This window comes from Lethenteron reissneri, chromosome 3, assembly GCF_015708825.2.
Source record: "Lethenteron reissneri isolate LAM-NWPU_2019-01 chromosome 3, ASM1570882v1, whole genome shotgun sequence".
NCBI lineage: Eukaryota > Metazoa > Chordata > Hyperoartia > Petromyzontiformes > Petromyzontidae > Lethenteron > Lethenteron reissneri.
In genome coordinates, this window is record NC_083781.1 from 4,546,154 (window position 1) to 4,568,418 (window position 22,265).

Consider the following 22,265-nt stretch of genomic DNA (forward strand, 5'->3'; position numbering starts at 1 on the left):
GTGTGTGTGTGATGGAGTGTGTGTGTGTGTGTGATGGAGTGTGTGTGTGTGATGGGGCGTGCGTGCGTGTGTGTGTGTGATGGAGCGTGCGTGTGTATGTGATGGAGCGTGCGTGTGTGTGTGTGTGATGGGGCGTGCGTGTGTGTGTGTGATGGAGCGTGCGTGCGTGTGTGTGTGATGGAGCGTGTGTGTGTGTTTGAGCGTGTGTGTGTGTGATGGAGTGTGTGTGTGATTGAGCGTGTGTGTGTGATGGAGTGTGTGTGTGTGATCGAGCGTGCGTGCGTGTGTGATGGAGCGTGCGTGTGTGATGGAGCGTGCGTGTGTGTGTGTGATGGGGCGTGCGTGTGTGTGTGATGGGGCGTGCGTGTGTGTGTGTGTGATGGAGCGTGCGTGTGTGTGTGATGGAGCGTGTGTGTGTGTGTGATGGAACGTGCATGTGTGTGTGTGATGGAGCGTGCGTGTGTGTGATGGAGCGTGTGGGTGTGTGTGATGGGGCGTGCGTGTGTGTGTGTGATGGAGCGTGCGTGTGTGTGTGTGTGTGATGGAGCGTGCGTGTGGGTGTGTGTGATGGGGCGTGTGTGTGTGTGTGATGGAGCGTGTGCGTGTGTGTGATGGAGCGTGTGTGTGTGTGATGGGGCGTGTGTGTGTGATGGAGCGTGTGCGTGTGTGTGATGGAGCGTGCGTGTGGGTGTGTGTGATGGGGCGTGCGTGTGTGTGTGTGTGATGGAGCGTGTGTGTGTGATGGAGCGTGTGTGTGTGTGTGATGGGGCGTGTGGGTGTGTGTGATGGAGCGTGCGTGTGTGTGTGTGATGGAGCGTGTGTGTGTGTGTGTGATGGAGCGTGCGTGTGGGTGTGTGTGATGGAGCGTGTGTGTGTGTGTGTGTGATGGAGCGTGTGTGTGTGATGGAGCGTGTGTGTGTGATGGGGCGTGCGTGTGTGTGTGTGTGATGGGGCGTGCGTGTGTGTGTGTGTGATGGGGCGTGTGTGTGTGTGTGTGTGATGGAGCGTGCGTGTGTGTGTGATGGAGCGTGCGTGCGTGTGTGTGTGATGGAGCGTGCGTGTGTGTGTGATGGAGCGTGCGTGTGTGTGTGTGTGATGGAGCGTGTGTGTGTGTGATGGGGCGTGTGTGTGTGATGGAGCGTGCGTGTGGGTGTGTGTGATGGGGCGTGTGTGTGTGTGATGGAGCGTGTGTGTGTGTGATGGGGCGTGTGTGTGTGTGATGGAGCGTGCGTGTGCGTGATGGGGCGTGCGTGTGTGTGATGGGGCGTGTGTACGTGCGTTTGGGGAGCGGTTAGCTCCACGCTGCGCTACGAACCCATCGATCCGGGTTCGATTCCCGCTCACGGCCAACTACCGGTGATGAATTATCTGAACCGGTCCTGCGCCTCCCCTAGATCGACTCAGCCTCAACATGAGTTCCTGGGGCGCTGTGTAAACATCGCCACCGGGGAGACAAAGGCGGACGGGCGTGGTGCTGGCCACCCACCCCCTCGCGTGCCGTGTCGGCCTTCTCGCTTAACAGCACTTGCCCCTAGTCTTTTACAGGCTACACGGGGGATCTTTGTCTTTATGTGCACGCGCGCATGTGTTAAATCACTGCACGATCAGTGTGTGTAGTGTGTGTGTTCAATCACTGCAAGATAAGTGTGATGTGTGTGTGTCCAGTGTTCGATACGTGTGTGTTAAATCACTGCATGATCAGTGTGTGATGTGTGTTTAAACGTGGGTGGAAGCGCATGTGCGTGTGATGTCTTTAAACGTGTGCGCGCGTGTGTCAGTGCGCGTGTGTCTTCGGCTCAGCCGTAATGAGAAACCTGGTTTTGGTGTCAACATCAGAACTGGGGAGACAAAGGCGGCCGGGCGTGGTTCTGGCCACCCACCACCTCGTGCACAGTTCCTTGCCTTCGTAGGGTGCTCGCTAACAGCACTTGCCCCAAACAGTCTGTATCGGCCACACGGGGGATCTTTGTCTTTGTCAAGCACTGCACGATCAGTGGTGTGTGTGTGTGCGATGCGTATGTGTTCAAGCGTGGGCGGGTGTGTGCGTGTGTCCGATGTCGGGGGGAGCGGTAGTGTAGCGGTTAGCGCGCTGCACGACGAACCTGGCGACCTGGGATCGATTCCCGCTCACGGGAAACACCAGTGACGATTATCTGAACCGGTCCTGGGCCTCCCCTAGGTCGACTCAGCCTCAAATGAGTACCTGGTGCGATGTGTAAACATCGCCACTGGGGAGACAAAGGCGGTCGAGCGTGGTGCTGGCCACCCACCCCTTGTGTACCGTTCCGGCCTTCATAGGTGCTCGCTAACAGCACTTGCCCCAACAGTCTGTTCAGGTGAAACGGGGGATCTTTGTATTTTGTGTGGGTGTCTCCAATGACTGCACAATATGTGCCTGGCTGTGTGCTGTGTTCGCTGAAAATCCGGTGCTCGCTAACACGACTTGACCTCGACAATATGACCACTGTGTTAAAACGGAGAGATGTATGTGTGTGAGAGAGCGTACGGATGGGATGTGCGTACACACAAATGATGAATGCACAAATCAAAGGGGAGGAGGGTGCGGGGTGGATTGGTTTGCGTGTTCAATGTCCCCAAACAGCATTGCACTGCTGCTCGATTTAAACAGTGAACCCGTGTGAGTGAATATGGAGGTAGTGGCCGTGAATGCACGTGCAATTAATGCACGAATTAAGGAGGAGTGCGTGTGTTTGTGTGTGTGTGTCTGTGTATGTCTGTGTGTGTGTTTGTGTGTGTGTCTGTGTGTGTGTCTGTGTGTGTGTGCGTGCGTGTGGTGGGGAGCGGTAGTGTAGCAGTTAGCGCGATGCGCTACGAACCCGGCGACCCGGGTTCGATTCCCGCTCACGGCCAACACCAGTGACGATTATCTGAACTGGTCCTGGGCCTCCCCTAGGTCCAATCAGCCTCAAATGAGTACCTGTGAGATGTGTAAACATCGCCACTGGGGAGACAAATGCGGCCGGGCGTGGCGCTGGCCTTAATCGGTGCACGCTAACAGAACTTGCCCCGAAATAATCCATCAAGGCTATAAGGGGGATCTATGACTTTGTTTAGTGAATACACGGGAGTGTCTGTGTATGTGTGGTGTATGTGTGGTGTATGCGTGGTGTATGTGTGGTGTGTGTTTTAACGTGTGTGCTTATGTGTTCAGCGAATGCACGTGTGTGCTTGTGGGAGTTTGTGTGTGTGTGTGTGTTTTCACGTGTATGCGAGTGTGCACACGAGATTGTGATGTGTGTGAGAGGTGTTGACGCGGCTCGTGTGAATTTGCTCTCTGAATGAGAGCGGAGAGGCACGTTGCCTGCACCTTCTTGGACATCTATGTCAATAACAATCATAGCAATTCATCAGTTTAACACGTAGGCTTTCGCGACCAATATTATTCATAATCAACGTTTTTGGGTTTAGATCGCGTTATTTATAAATGTGTCGTAACCCTCCACCACCCGACACGGCCAATCAGTAAAAAAGTGTCACGTTAACTATTTGTCTTTTGTCAACGTGACACTTTTTTACTGATTGGCCGTGTCGGGTGGTGGAGAGTTACGACACATTTATAAATAACGCGATCTAAACCCAAAAACGTTGATTATGAATAGCAATTCATGTTTACCCTAGTTAGCCCCGCTGAGTCTCAAGACTGTTTCAAAGAGGAACGCGCATTGAGAGATTTTGGTCAAATTCCATTAGTGAGTGGTTGGCAGGTGTATGCGTTCGGCCAATTCTATTGTGCAAAAAAACATCAGCAGTTCCTGAAGAAGTGTTAGGGCAAGAAGACCGCGCTGTATGTAAGGTGACAAACAGCAACTTACATCTCCTGGTCACACCTCTGAGCCCCACTCCTACAACACCCGAGTCTCTTTATGCATGTACGTGTGTGTGAGTCACTTGGTGGCTATACAGTTTCGCGTGTACGATGAAATTAAACGCACACAAAACGGAACACCATGGGCAGATACGTGTTCAACGTGGTTGTGGTATTATGTTGAGGTGTGCGAAGGGGCCGTCCATAAATGACGTCACGCGATTTTGGAGTAGTTTAGACCCCCCCCCCTCCTTCGTCACACGGCGTCACAAAACGTCAGATCCCTCCTCAAATATGACGTCACAAAGCTCTGACCCCCCCCCCCCAAAAAAAAAAAAACATGCTTCAAATCGCTTTAAACTATTGTCATTGTAGTGCGTATTTAATGTGGCGCTGCACTCTGATGTTGTAGGAGGAAGCATTTATTAAAAAGTATATTTAATTAAGTAGAACGTGTTGTCTATATTTATTTAAAGTTGCGCATTTTGATGTGACGTGACATTTCTCAACCCCCCCCCCCCCCATCGTCACACATCATCACAAATGTCTGACCCCCCCCCCCCCTCCTAGGTGCGTGACGTCATTTATGGACGGCCCCTAACGTGTGGGGCGGTTAGCGCTACGCTGCGCTCCGAACCTGTCCCAGCCCGAGTTGGATTCCCGTTCACGGCCAACACCGGTGACAAGTATCTGAACCGGTCCTGGGCCACCCAAGAGCGAAGTTAAATCAGCCTCAAATTATTACCTGGTGCGGCGTGTAAACATCGCCACTGGGGAGACAAAGGCGGACGGGCGTGGTGCTGGCCACCCACCCCCTCGTGTGCCATCCCGGCTTTCACAGGTGCTACTCGCTACTAACAGCACTTGCCCGAACCGTGTGTTAAGACTACACGAGGGGGGTCTGTGTGTGTTGTCAAGAGCGTTCGTGTACGTGGCAAGCGCACTGCGCTAGGATCCCGTTCACGGCCAAGGGGCCGTCCATAAATGACGTCACGCACCTTGGGGGGGGGGGGTCAGACATTTGTGACGAGGGGGGGAGTTGAGAAATGTGACGTCACATCAAAATGCGCAACTTTAAATAAATATAGACAACACGTTCTACTTAATTAAATAGACTTTTTAATAAATGCTTCCTCCTACAACATCAGAGTGCACCGCCATATTAATTTTGAAGCATGTTTTTTTTTTTGGGGGGGGGGGGGGCAGAGCTTTGTGACGTCATATTTGAGGGGGGTCTGACTTTTTGTGATGCCGTATGACGAGGGGGGGGGGGTCAAAAAACCTTCAAAATCGCGTGACATCATTTATGGACGGCCGCCAACATCAAGTGACAAAAAAACCCTCTCTGGCTTCCCCTACGTCTACTCAGCCTTCAACGAGGACATTAGCTCTGGGGAGAAAAAGGTGGCCAGTGCCTGGTACAGCACGGGCTACATCGCCTCCCCCGTGTTGCCTCGTCGGCCTTCAAAGGAAGCTTGCCAACAGCAAACTTGCGACTGGCCTATACGGGGGAGCTTTGTCTTTGTGCGTGGGTGTTCGTGCGTGTGACTGCATGCAGCTCGCTGGCGCCCCCATTCAGCTCCGTCCACTGCTCGTCACATCTGTAAAGGCAAAGAACACCCACTTATATAATCGTAACAGTAACATCAATGCGAGATAAAAAAAAAAAACCTTGCGTTTCAAACAACACACACGCACACACAAACGTGTACGAAAAGCGCACAGCCTTAATTGGACATTATGTAAAAACCATGAGCGGTTCCTGAAGAGCTGGTGGTGTTTTTTTTATTACTGTACGATTAAAAATCAATTCAACGTGTGCATGCTGAAAAATAAGAATTAGTTTTAGCTCTTAATGGAAATTAAACAGGTGTTAAGATGGCAAAACCCCAAATAGATTCCTTTTGCATTAATCACACAATCTTGGAGCAAAACATACAAACAAACATGCTCTAATTTCTTATCTTTCATAATTTTGGATACTGGCCAAAGGGTCCCATAGATGACGGTCTACATGGTGTTGTGTGTACATTTGGTTGTTGTTCATGTCTTGTTATGTACGTTTTGTTGCATTTCATCGTGCATTGAATTACAATCAGCGAGAGATAACAGTGGTCTACAGCCAAAATGCTTCCGAAAACACATTCCTGCGGAGGGAGCTGGTAGGAACGTTGAGTTGCTCGATCAATGGCCAGGGTCAACGGCGGCGTGGTGTATTCATGTAAATATGGCCGACTGTGAGGGCGGGCACAAGCCGGCGTGAGTAGGTGAAACGTTGAGTTTTATAAGGGCACCACGGGGTGACCAGCCCCTCCCCACCCAGCCCCACCCCTCCCACCCCCCACCTAGCTCCACCCAGCCCCTCCGCACCCTCCCCACCCAGCCCCTCTCCACCCTCCCCTCCCCGCCCAGCCCCTCCCTTCCCACCCAGCCCCTCCCTGCACGACGGACGGACGGACACAATAATCCCTGTGGGCTGGTGTAACCAGGAGGTTCCTACCAGTATAAATGTAGCCCAACTTCACTAATTCTGGGTCACTGAGAATGAAAATGATGCTTACAATTGTTGATTGGTTCTAGTTTCCAAGATATTCTACTTAGTCAGTATATACGACCCTTGACTTGGGAATGATCTCAATTTAAACCAGAAATGACAAAAATACATCTTTGACTGGATCTATGAATACATATATGACAGTGTTTGGACAGTACTTGCTTTTTGAGCAAAACAATGAATTATGCAATCTGAACCTGGTATTGCATCATACATGATATGAATTGCATCATGTTATTCCTAAAAGTCATGGATGATGCAATCATAACTAGGCTTACATCCCTCTGCTGAACAAATTGCCCGATATCAGCTGTAGAAATCATACAGTGTCGTGCTCTCTTATTTGTCAGTGTTTGATTTTGCAAAGGACAACATTTCTGAGAAGAGGTTTTCCCCTTTTTCTGTCAACAAAACAGGCGTTGAGATGTTAAAACACCAAACTTGTTCTATTGCCAGAAGAAAGGGGAAAAACTATTCTAATACATTTCTTGCACTCTCATCTCGACTTTTCCCCACAGAACTGCGGAGCAGTGACCGACGAAAATGGCAAGCGATTTCACCAGGACATTACAACAATGGAGAAATGCTATCAGTGCAAATGGAGCCCATCAATGCTTGCAGACTATTGCTGGACAGTGAGAAGAGATGCTCCATTTAATGAATACAAGAGACAAGCCAAGAAGCGCTGAGTAGACACTGATTGAGGACTAAGCTATGTACTTATATATACATAATAGTTTTTTGCCTTTCGTTTCATTATCAATTTTATTTATACAACCCTTTTACTGACTTTTTAAGTGTTACATGAACAGGACAGGTGACATGTTATCATGTAAAGCAACCATAAGCACATGAAAAGACGTAGGTTCACAATTTACAAGTAAAACTCTACTATCTACACAATATACATAGACGTAAAAAAATATATTGGGAACAGTAGCCAATCAGTTGTTTTCATTGTTATATTTGAATTCAGCACATCAAAATCCATAATAAACAGCACATTTCATCTCTAAAGCAGACGACGTCTAAGAAATTATAGACCAGTGTAATCGGTAGGCCAACTTAAAAATAAAGTAGTGCAAGTTTAAACGTTTTTGCTCACTTTAAATAAGCCGGTGTGCAACAACGTGTTCCGATTAGTGCTGTTCTCCTATTCCCAGTTGCTCTGTGCTTACGATCCGAGGGCAAATCTCCCGAGCGGCTGCACGAATGTTCGTTTCCCCAGTAAACCTGGATCCCCTTGGGAAAAGGCGTTGCTTTGTGTGTTTTTAATCGCAACAAACTCTCCCATAAGTCAAATAGCCGGGCGGCGGTGGCGCACGTGGCCTGTAATCCGGCACTGTGGAGGCAGCAGCGAGGGTTGGTGGATGACTCCAACGTTGCGAAACTCCCTTCCCGTCCCTTGCCGTGTGCGTCAAGGAGGTGCCCAAACCCTGGCTTGCCAGGAGAAGGCAGTACAGCAAGTGTGGACTTTGTCTGTTCCGTCCGTATGGGATAACCCATAGTACTCGATGGATCTTCTCCAGATCGTCTGGTTTGCTCCCACATGTCAACACCCATTAATTGACTGGTAACATCTTAATATATAGGGGACCGCAAGAACTGTGGCAATTGCTTGTGCCGGCTCGCCAAGTGGCTGCTGCTGCCGCCTTCCCGTTTGTCTCTGGTTCCTCCTCAGCCTCTGAGTGAATACTCTCCACGTTAGAAGTTTAAACCATTGAACGAATGATGACTGCAACATTTTTTTCTATTCATGTAGAGAGAGAGATATATGAAAAAGACGTATTGTCTTGCGTGTCTATTTTCTTATTTATATTCTCCACAACGCTCATAATTATATTGTGTTTCGTATAATATGTATATGGGTCCTAAAAGGGGCGCCGTGGTGGCAAGATGTTAACTATCTTGCCTGATATACAGGGGTCATGGGTTCGATCACAACCCTGACGGCTGTATATTTGGAGCTTGCATATTCTCCCCGTGGCCGTGTGGATTTTTCTCCTGATCATCCGGTTTTTCCCTCCACATTTAATTTAAAATCAACATGCGTTTAGAGTATTTGGCTGCTATAAATGTCCACGTGATCAGCCACTTCTATCATTCGTGGACAGGTCACTTCCGAAAAAGTAGATAAAATATCGTACAAAGAGGGCCCTTGCCTATACACGCCTGGCAGTTAATCAGCATTGGTTTAAGCAAGACACTCTGTTCTGTTGAGTTTCCTTGTGTAGTGACATAGCGCCGACTGCTGTCCAGTAGCGGCAACTGCGGTGGACAGTTAGCGCACACGCCGTCGAGCATATACACGGCGTGTGTGCCGGCAGGGCGGAGGAACTGGGGCAAGGGTCACGGAAGACCTTATCGGGAAGCCCCTGGAACCCGCTAGTGGGTTCGAGAAGGGAGACGCGGCTAGGCCGGAGCCAGGGTGGAACCAGGCCGTGCCGAGTAGAATAAAAGCAGCAGAGAGCGAGAAAGCGAGAGCTCTCTGCTGCTATTTTTAAGAACATCGAAATCCAACTTTGTTGGACAAAATTGTGCATCAGCTTTCGGAGGTTATAACGTGGTTTTCCATGACATATTTCGGTCCAACGTGCAAACGGGTTGGTGTTGTTCAAAAGGGGCGTATTTCATTGTGTTTGCAATTTAGATTCTATCAGCGTCTGGGAAGTGTATCCCAATAGAATTGCAATGCAATGCGTTGTGCATGCATGTGTAGTGGGCACGTGACGACAGAGACGGTTGAAGTAGAGGCAACACGTATTTATTACAGCTTCACACTCAAAGAGGTAACAGCCTCTTCACCCGCTACTCTCAGGGGAGGTATTCCCACTCTGACTCGACTACTCTCAAGGGACTACCTGACCTGGCGCAGCCAAGGCACAGGTCTCGACCACCAGCCACACGAAGCCGGCCCTTACAAAGACATCGGCTTCGAGGCTCTGGGTCGCACCACTGGCTTGCTCTGCCCGGTCCTTAGAAGGACAGTGGGTCAAAGAAGTCCCAGGGTCTAGCTAGCTGGACTTCGGTCTTCAGCTGGTTCTTCGTCTTCGGCTTGTCCCAACTGACTTCTCTCTCTCAGGGTCTCGCCTTTTATACAATTCCCCACCGAGGGGCGGGGTTCTGTGGGATCACACACATCCCCCAGCCCCCTCCCCCCAAGAGGGGTCCCGGCTAGGGATATCACAACCGCCCCGCACAGATAAGTAATGGCAGTTAACTGGAGCTGGTGTGTGCGCGTTTCAATACCACCACCACACATGTACCCTCGTCTTGGGATTCCACCAAGGAGCATAACAAGTTGAAAGGTGCAGCCCTGAAATCACTCGCTCATGCCACTGCTAGCGGAAAGGCTTCCACTCGAGGGAGCTCTAAAGAGCCCCACTATAGTGGTTATATGGCCTATTATTTCACACTGACCAGGCGTCTTGGAGGAGGTGGGAGTATCCCACACGTTTCCCCACCACACAATGTGGTGTGCTCATCTTGGCGGAGGGATTTAAGGAACGTGTGCATTATTTCAACTGCCCTCCAAGGAGATGAAATTCGAACTGGCAGCCTTTGGATAGCAAGTCCAGTATGCTGACCATGACACCACGGCAGTATTCCTACCAGATTTTCTCACCAATATTGCAAGCCATTACTATAGGTAATTTTAATGCTTTGAATACTTACTGTATTATATGAAAATATTTTTTTTTACGAATGGACTACAGTATTTATTTGATTCTCATTATCAATTGTTACCATATACATTCATTGCGCTCATTGTTTTATTTTATTTTAGTAACCCATGTTAAATACACGTTAATGTTGTATAAATCGTAATAACATCATGATGAAGACTGTTGACTTAATTAAAAATTAGTTGTATGATTGCTAATTATGCAAGTTGTTTCAAAACTACCACGATTCCCAATGACTGAATTAAGCTAAGAACAATGACTGGGCTACATTAATTTGATCCGACTCTATCCGAATGGGTTACCCTGGAAATATGTCCAGGACAGCTCTCGCCATGGATATGCACACGAGTCACGTGTCTGCTGCAGTCTACCAGCGACCCGGGAAATCTATCAGTGAGAAATTACTGTAATTCACACCAAGTCTCAAGGATTACCCTTGAGTCTCAAGTATTACCCTTGATACAATGTTGAGTGTATCACAGCCGTGCATTAGGTTTGCATGTTGTTTGTTTTTATTTACTTGTTTAAATAAAAAAACTCAATTAGCACTGGCAGCAGCTGTCAATGGTTCAGGTTCTCGTGTTAAGGGTCGGCTCAAAAAAGTGTTGTCATTGCTCACAGTCACAGCCTCGCTGTGAGAGAACAGCAGGGAAACGAATCACAACGATTCAAAATTATTTGTTACATTTAATACTGGTAGGAACCTCCTTGGTTACACCAGCCCACAGGGGATTATTGTGTTCGTCGTGCAGGGAGGGGCTGGGTGGGGAGGGAGGGATTGGGTGGGGAGGGGAGGGGCTGGGTGGGGAAAGGAGGGTGGGGAGGGGCTGGGTGGGGCTGGGTGGGGAGTGGGAGGGATGGGGCTGGGTGGGGAGGGGCTGGTCCCCCCGTGATGCCCTTATAAAACTCAACGTTTAACCTACTCACGCCGGCTTGTGCCCGCCCTCACAGTCGGGCATATTTGCGGAATACACCACGCCGCCGTTGACCTTGGCCATTGACCGAGCAACCCAACGTTCCTACCAGCTCCCTCCGCAGGAATGTGTTTTACTCGGAGTGCATTTACTGAGTGGTTCACATGAGCCTATTGCTGCTACGTAAACTAATTCAGTAACCGGACCCCTCTTCTCCAAAAGTAGACTCGTCTTTGCCTGCTGTGTGAGAGTTTAACGTTTCTGTGCATCTACTAACACGAGTTTCCCTCTTAGTTTCTTGGGGTTTGCCTCAGTTTCTTGTATACTTATATTTCCCAACGATTTTTAGTGTGGTGGTGGGGGGGGGGAGTCTTACGGATTTAACCCTTTGGGCTTGATATGTATAGTGCTGTGTATGCAATTGTGTTCGCTCATGACCGAGCTGAATGTAAAATTCTTTACGTGTGAATTTTATTTGAAACAATGGGGGGAGGGGGGGGTGGAAGCCTAGAATTACAATCCCAGAATCCCTAGTGGTGGTGGCTCAGCAAAAATCAATTCTGTTGTAAAAAGTGAAAAGGCTATCAGCAGCTTACTAAGCGATACCACGAGAATATCAAGTACGACGATAATCGTTTGTGAAAAAATATATATATACATATACTTGTTTGGATATATCCAGGCCGGTGGCCAGTCCATTAGCAAATGAACACCACTTTCTAGGAAGTCAGCAGTACAATATAAAACAACACAATTTGTAATTATTATCATTTATCATCATCAGCCATAATCAATCTACTGCTGTATGAAGGCCCCAGGCCGCATCCACCTCTCATGATCCTACGTAAGTTGCATTTAGGGAGGTATTATTTGTTATTATTAAGTAAAAAATTTAGTCGGTAGATTTCGGGGTGGTGGTGTCGGTACTGACAATTTTGGCCAAAAGCTACAAATGTTATATATTCTGATTACAATTTGTGGACGAATTCATATTTTGTTGTCAGGGAATAAACACAGTAAATAGAATGTAGCTGAACAACATATCATGTCCTGTGGTGGACGATGCACTCTATAATATTGGCTTGGGCAGGAAGCGTCCATGGCTCGAGATAATTGACGGTGGTGAAGAATCATATTGGCTTGGGCAGGAAGCGTCCATGGCTCGAGATAATTGACGGTGGTGAAGAATCATAACAGAGTGGCAGTTAAAAGCGAGAACGCGTCCAAGAGTTCTTCTACCTACCGGGTAAGATAGAGCAATGCAATCAGCACGTGTGTGCAGGTGCTAGAGGTGGGTTATTACGTTTCGGGATCGTGAGAGGCGGCGAACAGCTTGGGAAGGTCTTCATCCTGACGATGATCGTGAGAGATGATGACGACTTAGGGAGACAATCATCCAGGAGTGAATGGACCATGGCTGCTGATGATTATTGAGACCGTGAAAGGTGACAGTCACTTGGGGAGGCCTTCATGCAGCAGTGGATGGACCACGGCTGCTGATGATTATTGAGACCGTGAAAGGTGACAGTCACTTGGGGAGACCTTCATCCAGCAGTGGATGGACCACGGCTGCTGATGATTATTGAGACCGTGAAAGAAGACAGTCACTTTGGGAGCCCTTCATCCAGCAGTGGATGGACCACGGCTGCTGATGATTACTGAGACCATGAAAGAAGACAGTCACTTTGGGAAAAAATCATCCAGCAGTGGATGGGTCACGGGTGCTGATGATTATTGAGACCATGAAAGAAGACAGTCACTTTGGGAAAAAATCATCCAGCAGTGGATGGGCCACGGCTGCTGATGAGTATTCAGACCGTGAAAGGTGACAGTCACTTGGGGAAAACTTCATGCAGCAGTGGGTGGACCACGGCTGCTGCTGATTATTGAGACCATGAAAGGTGGCAGTCACTTTGGGAAAACTTCATGCAGCAGTGGATGGGCCACGGCTGCTGATGATTATTGAGACCGTGAAAGGTGACAGTCACTTGGGGAGAAAATCATCCAGCAGTGGATGGACCACGGCTGCTGATGATTATTGAGACCGTGAAAGAAGACAGTCACTTTGGGAAAAAAATCATCCAGCAGTGGATGGGCCACGGCTGCTGATGATTATTGAGACCGTGAAAGGTGACAGTCACTTTGGGAGCCCTTCATCCAGCAGTGGATGGGCCACGGCTGCTGGTGATCATTATTGAGACCGTGAAAGATGACAATCACTTTGGGAAAAAATCATCCAGCAGTGGATGGACCACGGCTGCTGATGATTATTGAGACCGTGAAAGGTGACAGTCACTTGGGGAGACCTTCATCCAGCAGTGGATGGACCACGGCTGCTGCTGATTATTGAGACCATGAAAGGTGACAGTCACTTTGGGAAAAAAATCATCCAGCAGTGGATGGACCACGGCTGCTGATGATTATTGAGACCGTGAAAGATGACAGTCACTTTGGGAAAAAATCATCCAGCAGTGGATGGGCCACGGCTGCTGATGATTATTGAGACCGTGAAAGATGACAGTCACTTTGGGAAAAAATCATCCAGCAGTGGATGGGCCACGGCTGCTGATGATTATTGAGACCGTGAAAGATGACAGTCACTTTGGGAAAAAATCATCCAGCAGTGGATGGGCCACGGCTGCTGATGATCATTGAGACCATGAAAGGTGACAGTCACTTTGGGAGAAAATCATCCAACCATGGCTGCTGATCATTATTGAGACCGTGAAAGGTGACAGTCACTTGGGGAGCCCTTCATCCAGCAGTGGATGGACCACGGCTGCTGCTGCTGATGATGACACATTGTAAACACGATGTGAAATCAGCTGTCCCCCCCCCACCACGCAAGCTATATATATAAGTACCGTACTGAACCGCGCCGCGTGCGCACCGCGCTGGTCGTTACGGTAACGCAGCGGGCCAGGTTCGTATTGCACGAATGGACACACACCACGGCACGTCTAATTTATACTGCCAAAACGTGCACTTTTAAGTTACAAAAAACACACCTCGACGCAAACTGCATTCGTTCGCGAGGCTCGCTGGGAGGGAGTGCTCCTGCGAAACGCATATTTTGTCGTTGCTGTAAACGCGTAACGCAACATTGTTTTATTGCAAAGTTAAATACACTTCGAGGCGTGTAAATGGTGCAGTGCAGTGGACGTATTCGCACAGTCAGCAGCAGCAGCAGCGGCAGCGCTGCACCGTCATAGCCGTATCTCGATTGAAGTCAGTCAAGTCTTGTCTAAAATATAGGCAGGACTTAAAAACATTATCGTAGCAAGGCTAAACAATTGTCAACGCCGTTAGTGCACTGCAGTGTACGCGTTTCACCAATGTCGTAGTACTCGCCGGACGCGCGGTTTGCTGCAAGGCCGCGCTTGTACTCTATCACGATTGTCTCATATTTATAGCGAACACACGCGGGTGGGAGTCGTCTGATCGTCGTTAACACCGTCAATCAATACACTTTAAATTGTTGCTACATTGGAGAAGGTCACCAGCGATGTTGTCGTGGCTCAGAAGGCTCGCGAGCGCGGCCGCGGGCTCTACGCTCCGTACCGGTGCTCGGATAGTGGCGCTGCCGGGTCGGGTGGCGCCTTCCCCGGCCGAGGCGGCAACGCTCGCCGGTGCCTCCCGGCCCGCGCCCGGGGGCAGTAAGGAGGCGAGAACACAGCGGTGGGTCACGGCCTCTCGCTTTTTGCACCTTTAATGTGGTCGACACTTCACGTCGGGATGCCCGAAAGTCATTGTCGTTAGCCGCGGGTCAGTTTCCACTGCTGGATGAAGGTTTCTCCTCCCCCCGGGGAGTTGTTGTTTTTAGGTATTCCGCGATGATGTCAAGCTCGGAGAGCCCTGCCCAAAAGCATCTCTAGGATTCTACTAGAGTCCACTGGCAATGTTAAGCCAAGGAGAACGTTACTTGAAACGTCTCGATAATCATCGAGGTTGCCTCACGTGTGTATGTGGAGCTTCTTTCGCACCGTACGTAGCCAACCGCGCGAACGGGAGGTGCGGGAGCTAAGGACGACGCATTGAACAACAACAAAGGCAGTTCTTAAGCTGGCAATATGAACATTCTGCCATTACCACCGAGAAGACAATCACCCAGGAGATTGAGCGACTCAATCAGATCGAGTGCAAGGCGCTAGGGGGTGGGGGAGTGGATCGTTATATCGGCGTTAAGCGATGTTTTAATCTAGCAGTGGATTGATCATGGCCGATGGTGTTGTCAGACGCTCAGAGAGCTAAAGTCCCCAGGATGTGTTAATTGCACGTTGTTGAACTTCTTTAGCACCGTACGTTGCCAACCGGACTAATGTGGCTGTGTAAGCATCGGGCAATAACAACTCAAAGAATCATAAATGTGCCCTAATCTGACTGGGCCTCTGGCAATAACACTAAACCATTAACACATCCTAGAGATACCTTTGTATATGACTTGTTGAGTTTCTGGCATTATTAACACACAACCCTTGAGAATCGTTAAAAAAAAAGTGTGTTATCCACTTTTCATCAAACATTTATTCAAGTGAAATTGACCAAACATCCCAAATGCAGGACGCACCTCGCGTATTTTTTTTCCGCATTAAAATTTAACTTTCGATACATGGGTGAGGATCAAAGTTACAGATCACATTTGCAAATGTGGTTGTATTGAGCACTTTAAAACAGGCCGCAGGTTGTCCACCCATAGCTCGAGGTTAACTTAAATGAGTATCTGGTGCAGGGCGTAAATTCCAGTACTCGGGAGACAAAGGTGGTTGGAAGGGCATTGTGCTGTTTACGCCACCACCTTGTATGCTGCTGTTGTGACCTTAATAACTGTTAAGTGATGGCACTTTTCCCAAACAGACTTTGACGACTAAATGTGGATCTTTTCCTTGGTATGGGAGTGTATGTGTGCGTATAATAAGCGCGTCTGTTTTTATGTGTGTCAGCAACGCGTAGATAAATAAGAATATGTCATAATCTCATGTTATACCATATTTGTTCCTTCAGGTGCATTGCCTTACATTCCATCCCCAAAAGTTGTCATAAATTACAATAATGTGCCCGTCCCCCCCCCCCCCCCCATTCTTGTCTTACTTAAAATTTTGGATATTTTTTCTGATTTGTGTTTTCCTTGTTGCTCGTTCTTCATGGATATTTGTTCGAGGTACAATAAAATGCTGACGCAGAACAGTAATAGTACATATGCCATACTAATTAGCCGTAAGTGCATCATTGAATATAAATGAGAGTGTAGGGGTGACCCAATTAAGTAAAAAAACACAATTGTCACTTAGCATAATTGCTGATTCCTTGTGGAGTTAACCTGCTTGTATAGTCAAGGGCCCCGTACACAGGGCACTCATATAAAAGGTGCAGTTATATTTAATAACATAGTAGTTATAATTGTTAGTCTACAAGTGGCTATGTTTTAATGGATATTTAAATCTCCACCATTGTGCTTGGGGTTGGACTCGTGGCACAACTGTTAAGCGCACTGCACTGTTAACCATGTGATGGGAGTTTGATTCCTAGCCACGGTTAACAGTGTTGAGTGATATATGAACAAGTCCTGGGTTCCCTCCTTCACAATATCCACATACTGACCAACACGGTCAGGAATGGTCAAATAACTAACACATCCTGTATATCCCTATAATACTGCAATGATATATTTTGGAAAGCATCCTCTTTTTTAGCATTTGTAAAGAATGTTTGCCAACTTAATTAGGCAAGGAAAACACTGCATGGCAGTTATCACGCTAACGATTAGGACTAATAAGTATGTATTAGTGTAATCACCCATTGAGAGCCTAGACTATAAACATGTGTAGGGTGTGCAGTGTGTTAAAAAATATATTTGTACTCGATGGTTGGGAAATAAAAAGTGATTTGCAGGCAAATTCCAGCGCTAGCTCTATTCAAGTGCCATTGAGGTCTCGACAAGCTTCAGCTACTACGAGAGGGTGAGCCTTTAGTAAAGTTAAAACGAAGGCCAAACAAACCGAAATGCAATCGAAGTACAGTCAAATATAATACAGTACATGAATATTTTGCATTGCTGTGAATGGTGATCACAAGATTGTAATTCATTGTTGCGTGTGTTTCAGTCTTAACTGTGTTTAGAGTTTATGTTGTTGGGTACATGCCCTTCTGTGATGCTATTTTCTCTTGCTGTCACGCGTTTTTTTCTTCAAATAGAATGAGTGAAGGGAAAGCGAAAGGGCAACTTTTTAGTGTGACTTGGTTCATTTGATCTGATAAGAAAAGTAATCTTCCAATGTCACTTGCATCTTTAATAAAGCATGATTTTATATCACTAAAAGAGTAGTACATCGGGTTCTTTTGATAGTGTAATGACAGGGTGCCACCTGTCAGCCTGAAGGGGTAATTGCGGTTATGGGCATGTTACATAATGTCTAATTATGAGGGGGGCGTATCTAGGGTAAAGGTGAAAGGCGGAGTCAGTTGGGAATCTCCGGGAACCTGCTCGAAGGTTCTGGAAGGGGGCGTGACCAGAGGCAGGGCTTGGCCGCGCCGGGGTGTATTTCAGAGGGACCAAACCAGAGGTTCGGTGCTGTTGCGGATCCTGGGTCCTGGCTGTGTCGCTGCTCGCCGTCATCTCTCTTCATCGTCTGGCCACTTGGCCGATCTTCTGCAAGGCTCTCATCGTCGCTGCACTAGTCAGACAGCTGTGTAGTTGGACGCTGACGATGGGGTTGTGTAGAAGGGTCAGCTATGTGTAGCTATGTAGAACGTTACATAGATGTATCTCCCAGGATTGTGCTTAAAGTGTGAGAATATATAAGAAGCCCTCTACACGAAGTGTCTTGGAAGTCGCTCACTACAATAGCAAGCATTTACTGGATGGATGGCAGCAAGACATTCTCATGGAAAATCATCTGGGAACCTTTGAAATAAGAACTCTGCAATAGCAATTGAATTGCCAACGTGATGAGTATTGCATTTTCCAAGCACGTTTGCGGCTGGCATTTTCTGCTTCGGTAGACTGCAGTGCCCAGCAGCACACTTTGTCACATGCGCTCTTTTTTATTCTGTCTCAATACCTTTGCCCAATGAGCTGGCGATGCCGTGTGGCCCACAGGAATCAGCGCCCGAGCCTTCTGAGGGGCATGGCGACGGGCGGCGCGCACACCTCCGCAGGCTCCCCCCCGCGGCACAGCAATCGGCTGGCGCTGGAGAAGTCTCCGTACTTGCAGCAGCACGCGCACAACCCCGTCGACTGGTGAGGTCATCGTCAGCACCGATCTATTTCTTATTTTACACGGCTTCAAGAAGATTAGTACTGCACCGCACTGCAGGTTTTTTTTCTATTATTGATGAAGAGCCCTTTACAAAGCACTAGCGATCGGGGAAAAAGGGGTGCAATTATTCGGCAGACGATAGACCGAGGCCAGGTGCCCATGGGTAGGGGGAGGGAAGGGCGATTGGGCTCACTGCCCTGCTCACGTAGGGATAATGCTCAGGAACGTGGTGATTTTAGAGAAGAAGCGGAAAGGGGGGTGGGGGGGGAAAATGAGCTGTAGTTCTTGAAATGCTTCCTGGGCAAAAAAAAGGTAATAATAAAACGTATCATTAGATATGATTGATCCACTGCTGGCTGAAAGCCTCCCCAAGCCATTTTCATTCCTCACAATCTCATGATGCAGAAATCCTTGGAGCTCGTACCCACGAGTTGATTTAATCACTCCAACTTCACAGTCGACTTTGTTTTGATGGTTTTCAATTTTGACTTCCACTCCATCGTAGTTCTCGACCATCGACCATCATCCCTTCTCGTGACGTTTCCTGCCCAAGCCGACTTAAAGCCCACTTACTTTTCTTTAACCATTGCTTTTGGAGCACTAGACCAATGATTTGGCGCAATCTGTTTACCCTAATTGTATTGCTTTGTACAGCACTTTTTAAAACTTATTCAATGAAATGCACAATGTAAAAATGTATTAGAATTATTTAATATGCATATGTTTTCTGATGCATGCGTTTTCTGTCTCTGCATGTAATTCAAAGCGCACACCTCTACACGCGTCTTTGTGCACTTTTCATTTTTTGTTTAATTTTGTCTATCATTGTCTGTCTCAGATCTGCGTGTCATCACAGGCCAACTAAGCATGCTTGGATTTGTTGATAGATGGACATAGATCGATTTACAGAAAGATCTCTCTATACAGTTTGTACGTGTTGGACCTTATAATTGCCATTGATGTCATCGTTCATGCTGCTAGATTATACCAAGAGATTGGTGAGTCAACATTTGGCAGTGGCCTCGCAGCGGAAGACTCATAATTAACACGTACACAGCGCACCACGTGCATGTTATCGTCTGGCCCTCGATCTCTCCGTAAGACACGAATACACAAATCGGTATCTTCGTAAAACACACAATTTAACACATTCATGGATGGCTAAATGTTCAATCAGCATCCATCTATCTGAAATGTATGTCCCACCAGACTAAAACGTTGTCAGAAATGGATGCTTTTAAATAATAAATATGCCAATAAATCATTTTGACAGAGGTGTTCGCTTTTGAGGAAAGATTCTTAAATGCCTAATCATCACACTTGTATTCGTGCTTTCATGTGTGTTGTTAAGTGCCTTTAGTTACTTATATTAATAAACAATGAAGCATTCATTGTGTTCGCTGTCCATCAGGTATCCCTGGGGAGAGGAAGCCTTTGAAAAGGCACGCACAGAAGACAAGCCCATATTCCTTTCGGGTAAGCAGCGGTTAACCCCCGTCACGTTTGGCTGTGTGTTTTATTTCTGAAACTGCTGCCCTTGGCACAAAAGAGGGCCTTTTTGCACTCACACGTCACAGTTTGGGAATGAGCCTCAGGGCATTATGGGAATGACCCAGTACCTCGAAATTATTGTTTTTTCACGGGTCTTTCCATTTCAGTGATGAGGAAATATAATAAAGGACTCATGCGTAATATCTTTAAATGAAGTATTGCACCAATTTATTTTACAAGATCTGTGTGAATGGCCATCGGGTACAATAATTGGCAGCTCAGCCTTGCCTTACCACATACTTTATTGCATAGCTCAGTTTAATAGTGATGGGAGAGATGGTCTATCCAGATATTTTATCTATAACTTGATGGATTTAGACTGGTAATGTTTTTTTAGCTGCGTCTCACAGTCAGCGATAGAATGGCTTTATGTGACTTGATGGTTGTGTGGGCAACGTGCTTGTCACGAAGTCAATTTATAAGGATGCCATCATTCAATTGTGTTAACTGTCTGATACATTCTGTGGAGCCATGCTGAAGTTGGTTCTGTGATGTTAAAAACTGAAACGTTGGCATTCCATGGAAACTAAACATCTAAATGGTAGATATTCATCATAAAGGTTTTTGGGTTGGATTTCGTAAGTATAAATTTCTCATAGCACTCCACCACCAGACACAGCGAATCAGGAAGAGATTTGTCATATAAACAAAACGCACCAATTAGTTACTACTTTAGCCCACCGGTGTGTTGGAGTATGACGTTTCGCTGGTAATTACATCCAGCATCATCGAGCGATTTGCCAAAGTCGAGTTCCTTTCGGGCTTTGCCACTTTGGCAAATCGCCCGATGATGCTGGATGTAATTACCAGCGAAACGTCGTACTACTCAAATTGTAAATATTGTGGATTTACTCTCTGAAACACCATTGGGCTGAAGTAGTAACTAATTGGCGTGTTTTGTTTACGTGACAAATCCTTTACTTATTGGCTGTGTCGAGTGGTGAATACTTACGCGATCTAACCCCAAAACCTTTATTATGAATAATATTGTTCGTGAAAGCCCACATGTTAAACTAAATGGTAGATAATTTTGTATGAAAAGAAAAGCAGGTAAAGGTGCAGTCCTGCAACTGCTTGCTCATGCCACTGCTGGTGGAATGGCCTGTAATTAGATGGAGCCCCAGAGAGCCCATTAAATGAGTTGGCCCAATTATTTTTGTTGCCAAATTAGAAAATTACCCACAGCAGCTCATATTCAATTCAAACACTTTGTAAAAGATGTAATGCCTTGTTGGGTCTGTCTGGAAGGTTTTATGTAAATGAAAGTTTGGTCATCTCTTGCTCAACTTGTTTGGGACCTAAAAAACTCCTCGGCTACAAAGTTTATTGCTAATATATACCGTGTTGGTCACCCAGTATATGAGCTCTAGAAAAGATGACATTCCAAAAAAATCCCTTGAGTGGAAAAATGTGTGACTTATCAATTTGCAATATGGATATGAGTCACATTGTTCAAGCCAGGCACTTATAATTAGCTCTGAAATGTTACTTGTTGTGCGTGATGAAACCAGGATATTATTCAATGGCATTCTAGTCAATCTTGATTTGAAGCTTTCGTGACTGCAGGAATCCATACTCTTTGGTTCTTTCGGTAAAGTCACGTAGGTAGAAAAAGAAAATAAGACAAAAAATAATATATCACGACGTTTTGATCGCAAACATTTAGATCGCAAACGTCGTGATATATTAATATTTTTTTCTTTTCTTTTTATACCCACATGACTTTACCGAAAGAACCAAAGAGTAGGCATTCTGGTCGTCAAAGGCATGTATAACATATTACCCATTTATACAACTTAAAATGTATCTGCAAATATGTACTTGAGTGTTTATGGTAACTGTCAGATTAGATGCACGAGTGATGTTAGCTTTCAACATTGTATAACCTGTAATTTAAATAAGATGTATATGTGTCTCACAGTTAATAGCATTGCACACAAAGGATAATGCCTTTCTGGTAAAGTTGTTCATTGGTGCGAACAAAAATTTCAATTTCTGGAAAAGAACGTGTGCATGATGTGAATGCTACTATTTATCCAAATCCTGTGTGTATGCACTGTGTATTTTTGTCAACTGTACATCCCACGTTGATATTATCAGCTAGGAATAACTAAAATAACCTTTGACACACAGTGAGGAATCTGTCTTTACCTGTCAGTTCAACTTATGTTATTGTATAAAATGATAGCGCAATCATAAAAGCAACCCTAAAGTTTGCACAGACTTGGATTTTTCAATTTGATTTTTGACAGCATCTGTAAAAATATGTTACGCATTAATCTTAGAATTTCTGCGCAATCTAAGACAAAAACTGAAAGTTAAAAAAGTTATTGTGGAGTAATTTAACGTCACTCTTGAGAAGAGGACAAACACATGAAATAAAATAATAATAAAAGTGTAAGATCTACGGCATGAAATCTTGACTTAAAGCTTTCGTGACTGCAGGAGTTAATTTTTTGCGTCTTTCGGTAAAGTCAC

The 22,265-nt window shown here is 46.6% G+C and overlaps 1 protein-coding gene across 4 annotated transcripts in view; it reads left to right on the forward strand.

Moving 5' to 3' along the window:
* The first annotated feature begins 13,855 nt into the window (after positions 1-13,855).
* Positions 13,856-22,265, forward strand: part of SPATA20 (spermatogenesis associated 20) — a 72,639-nt gene continuing 64,229 nt past the window's right edge. For 2 of the 4 annotated variants that reach the window (XM_061555877.1, XM_061555885.1), the window contains exons 1-3: positions 13,910-14,658; positions 18,077-18,217; positions 19,648-19,712. In XM_061555877.1, the coding sequence (XP_061411861.1) occupies positions 14,486-14,658; positions 18,077-18,217; positions 19,648-19,712 (379 nt within the window). In that variant the 5' untranslated portion in view covers positions 13,910-14,485. The other 2 variants (XM_061555894.1, XM_061555903.1) reach the window with 2 other exon arrangements.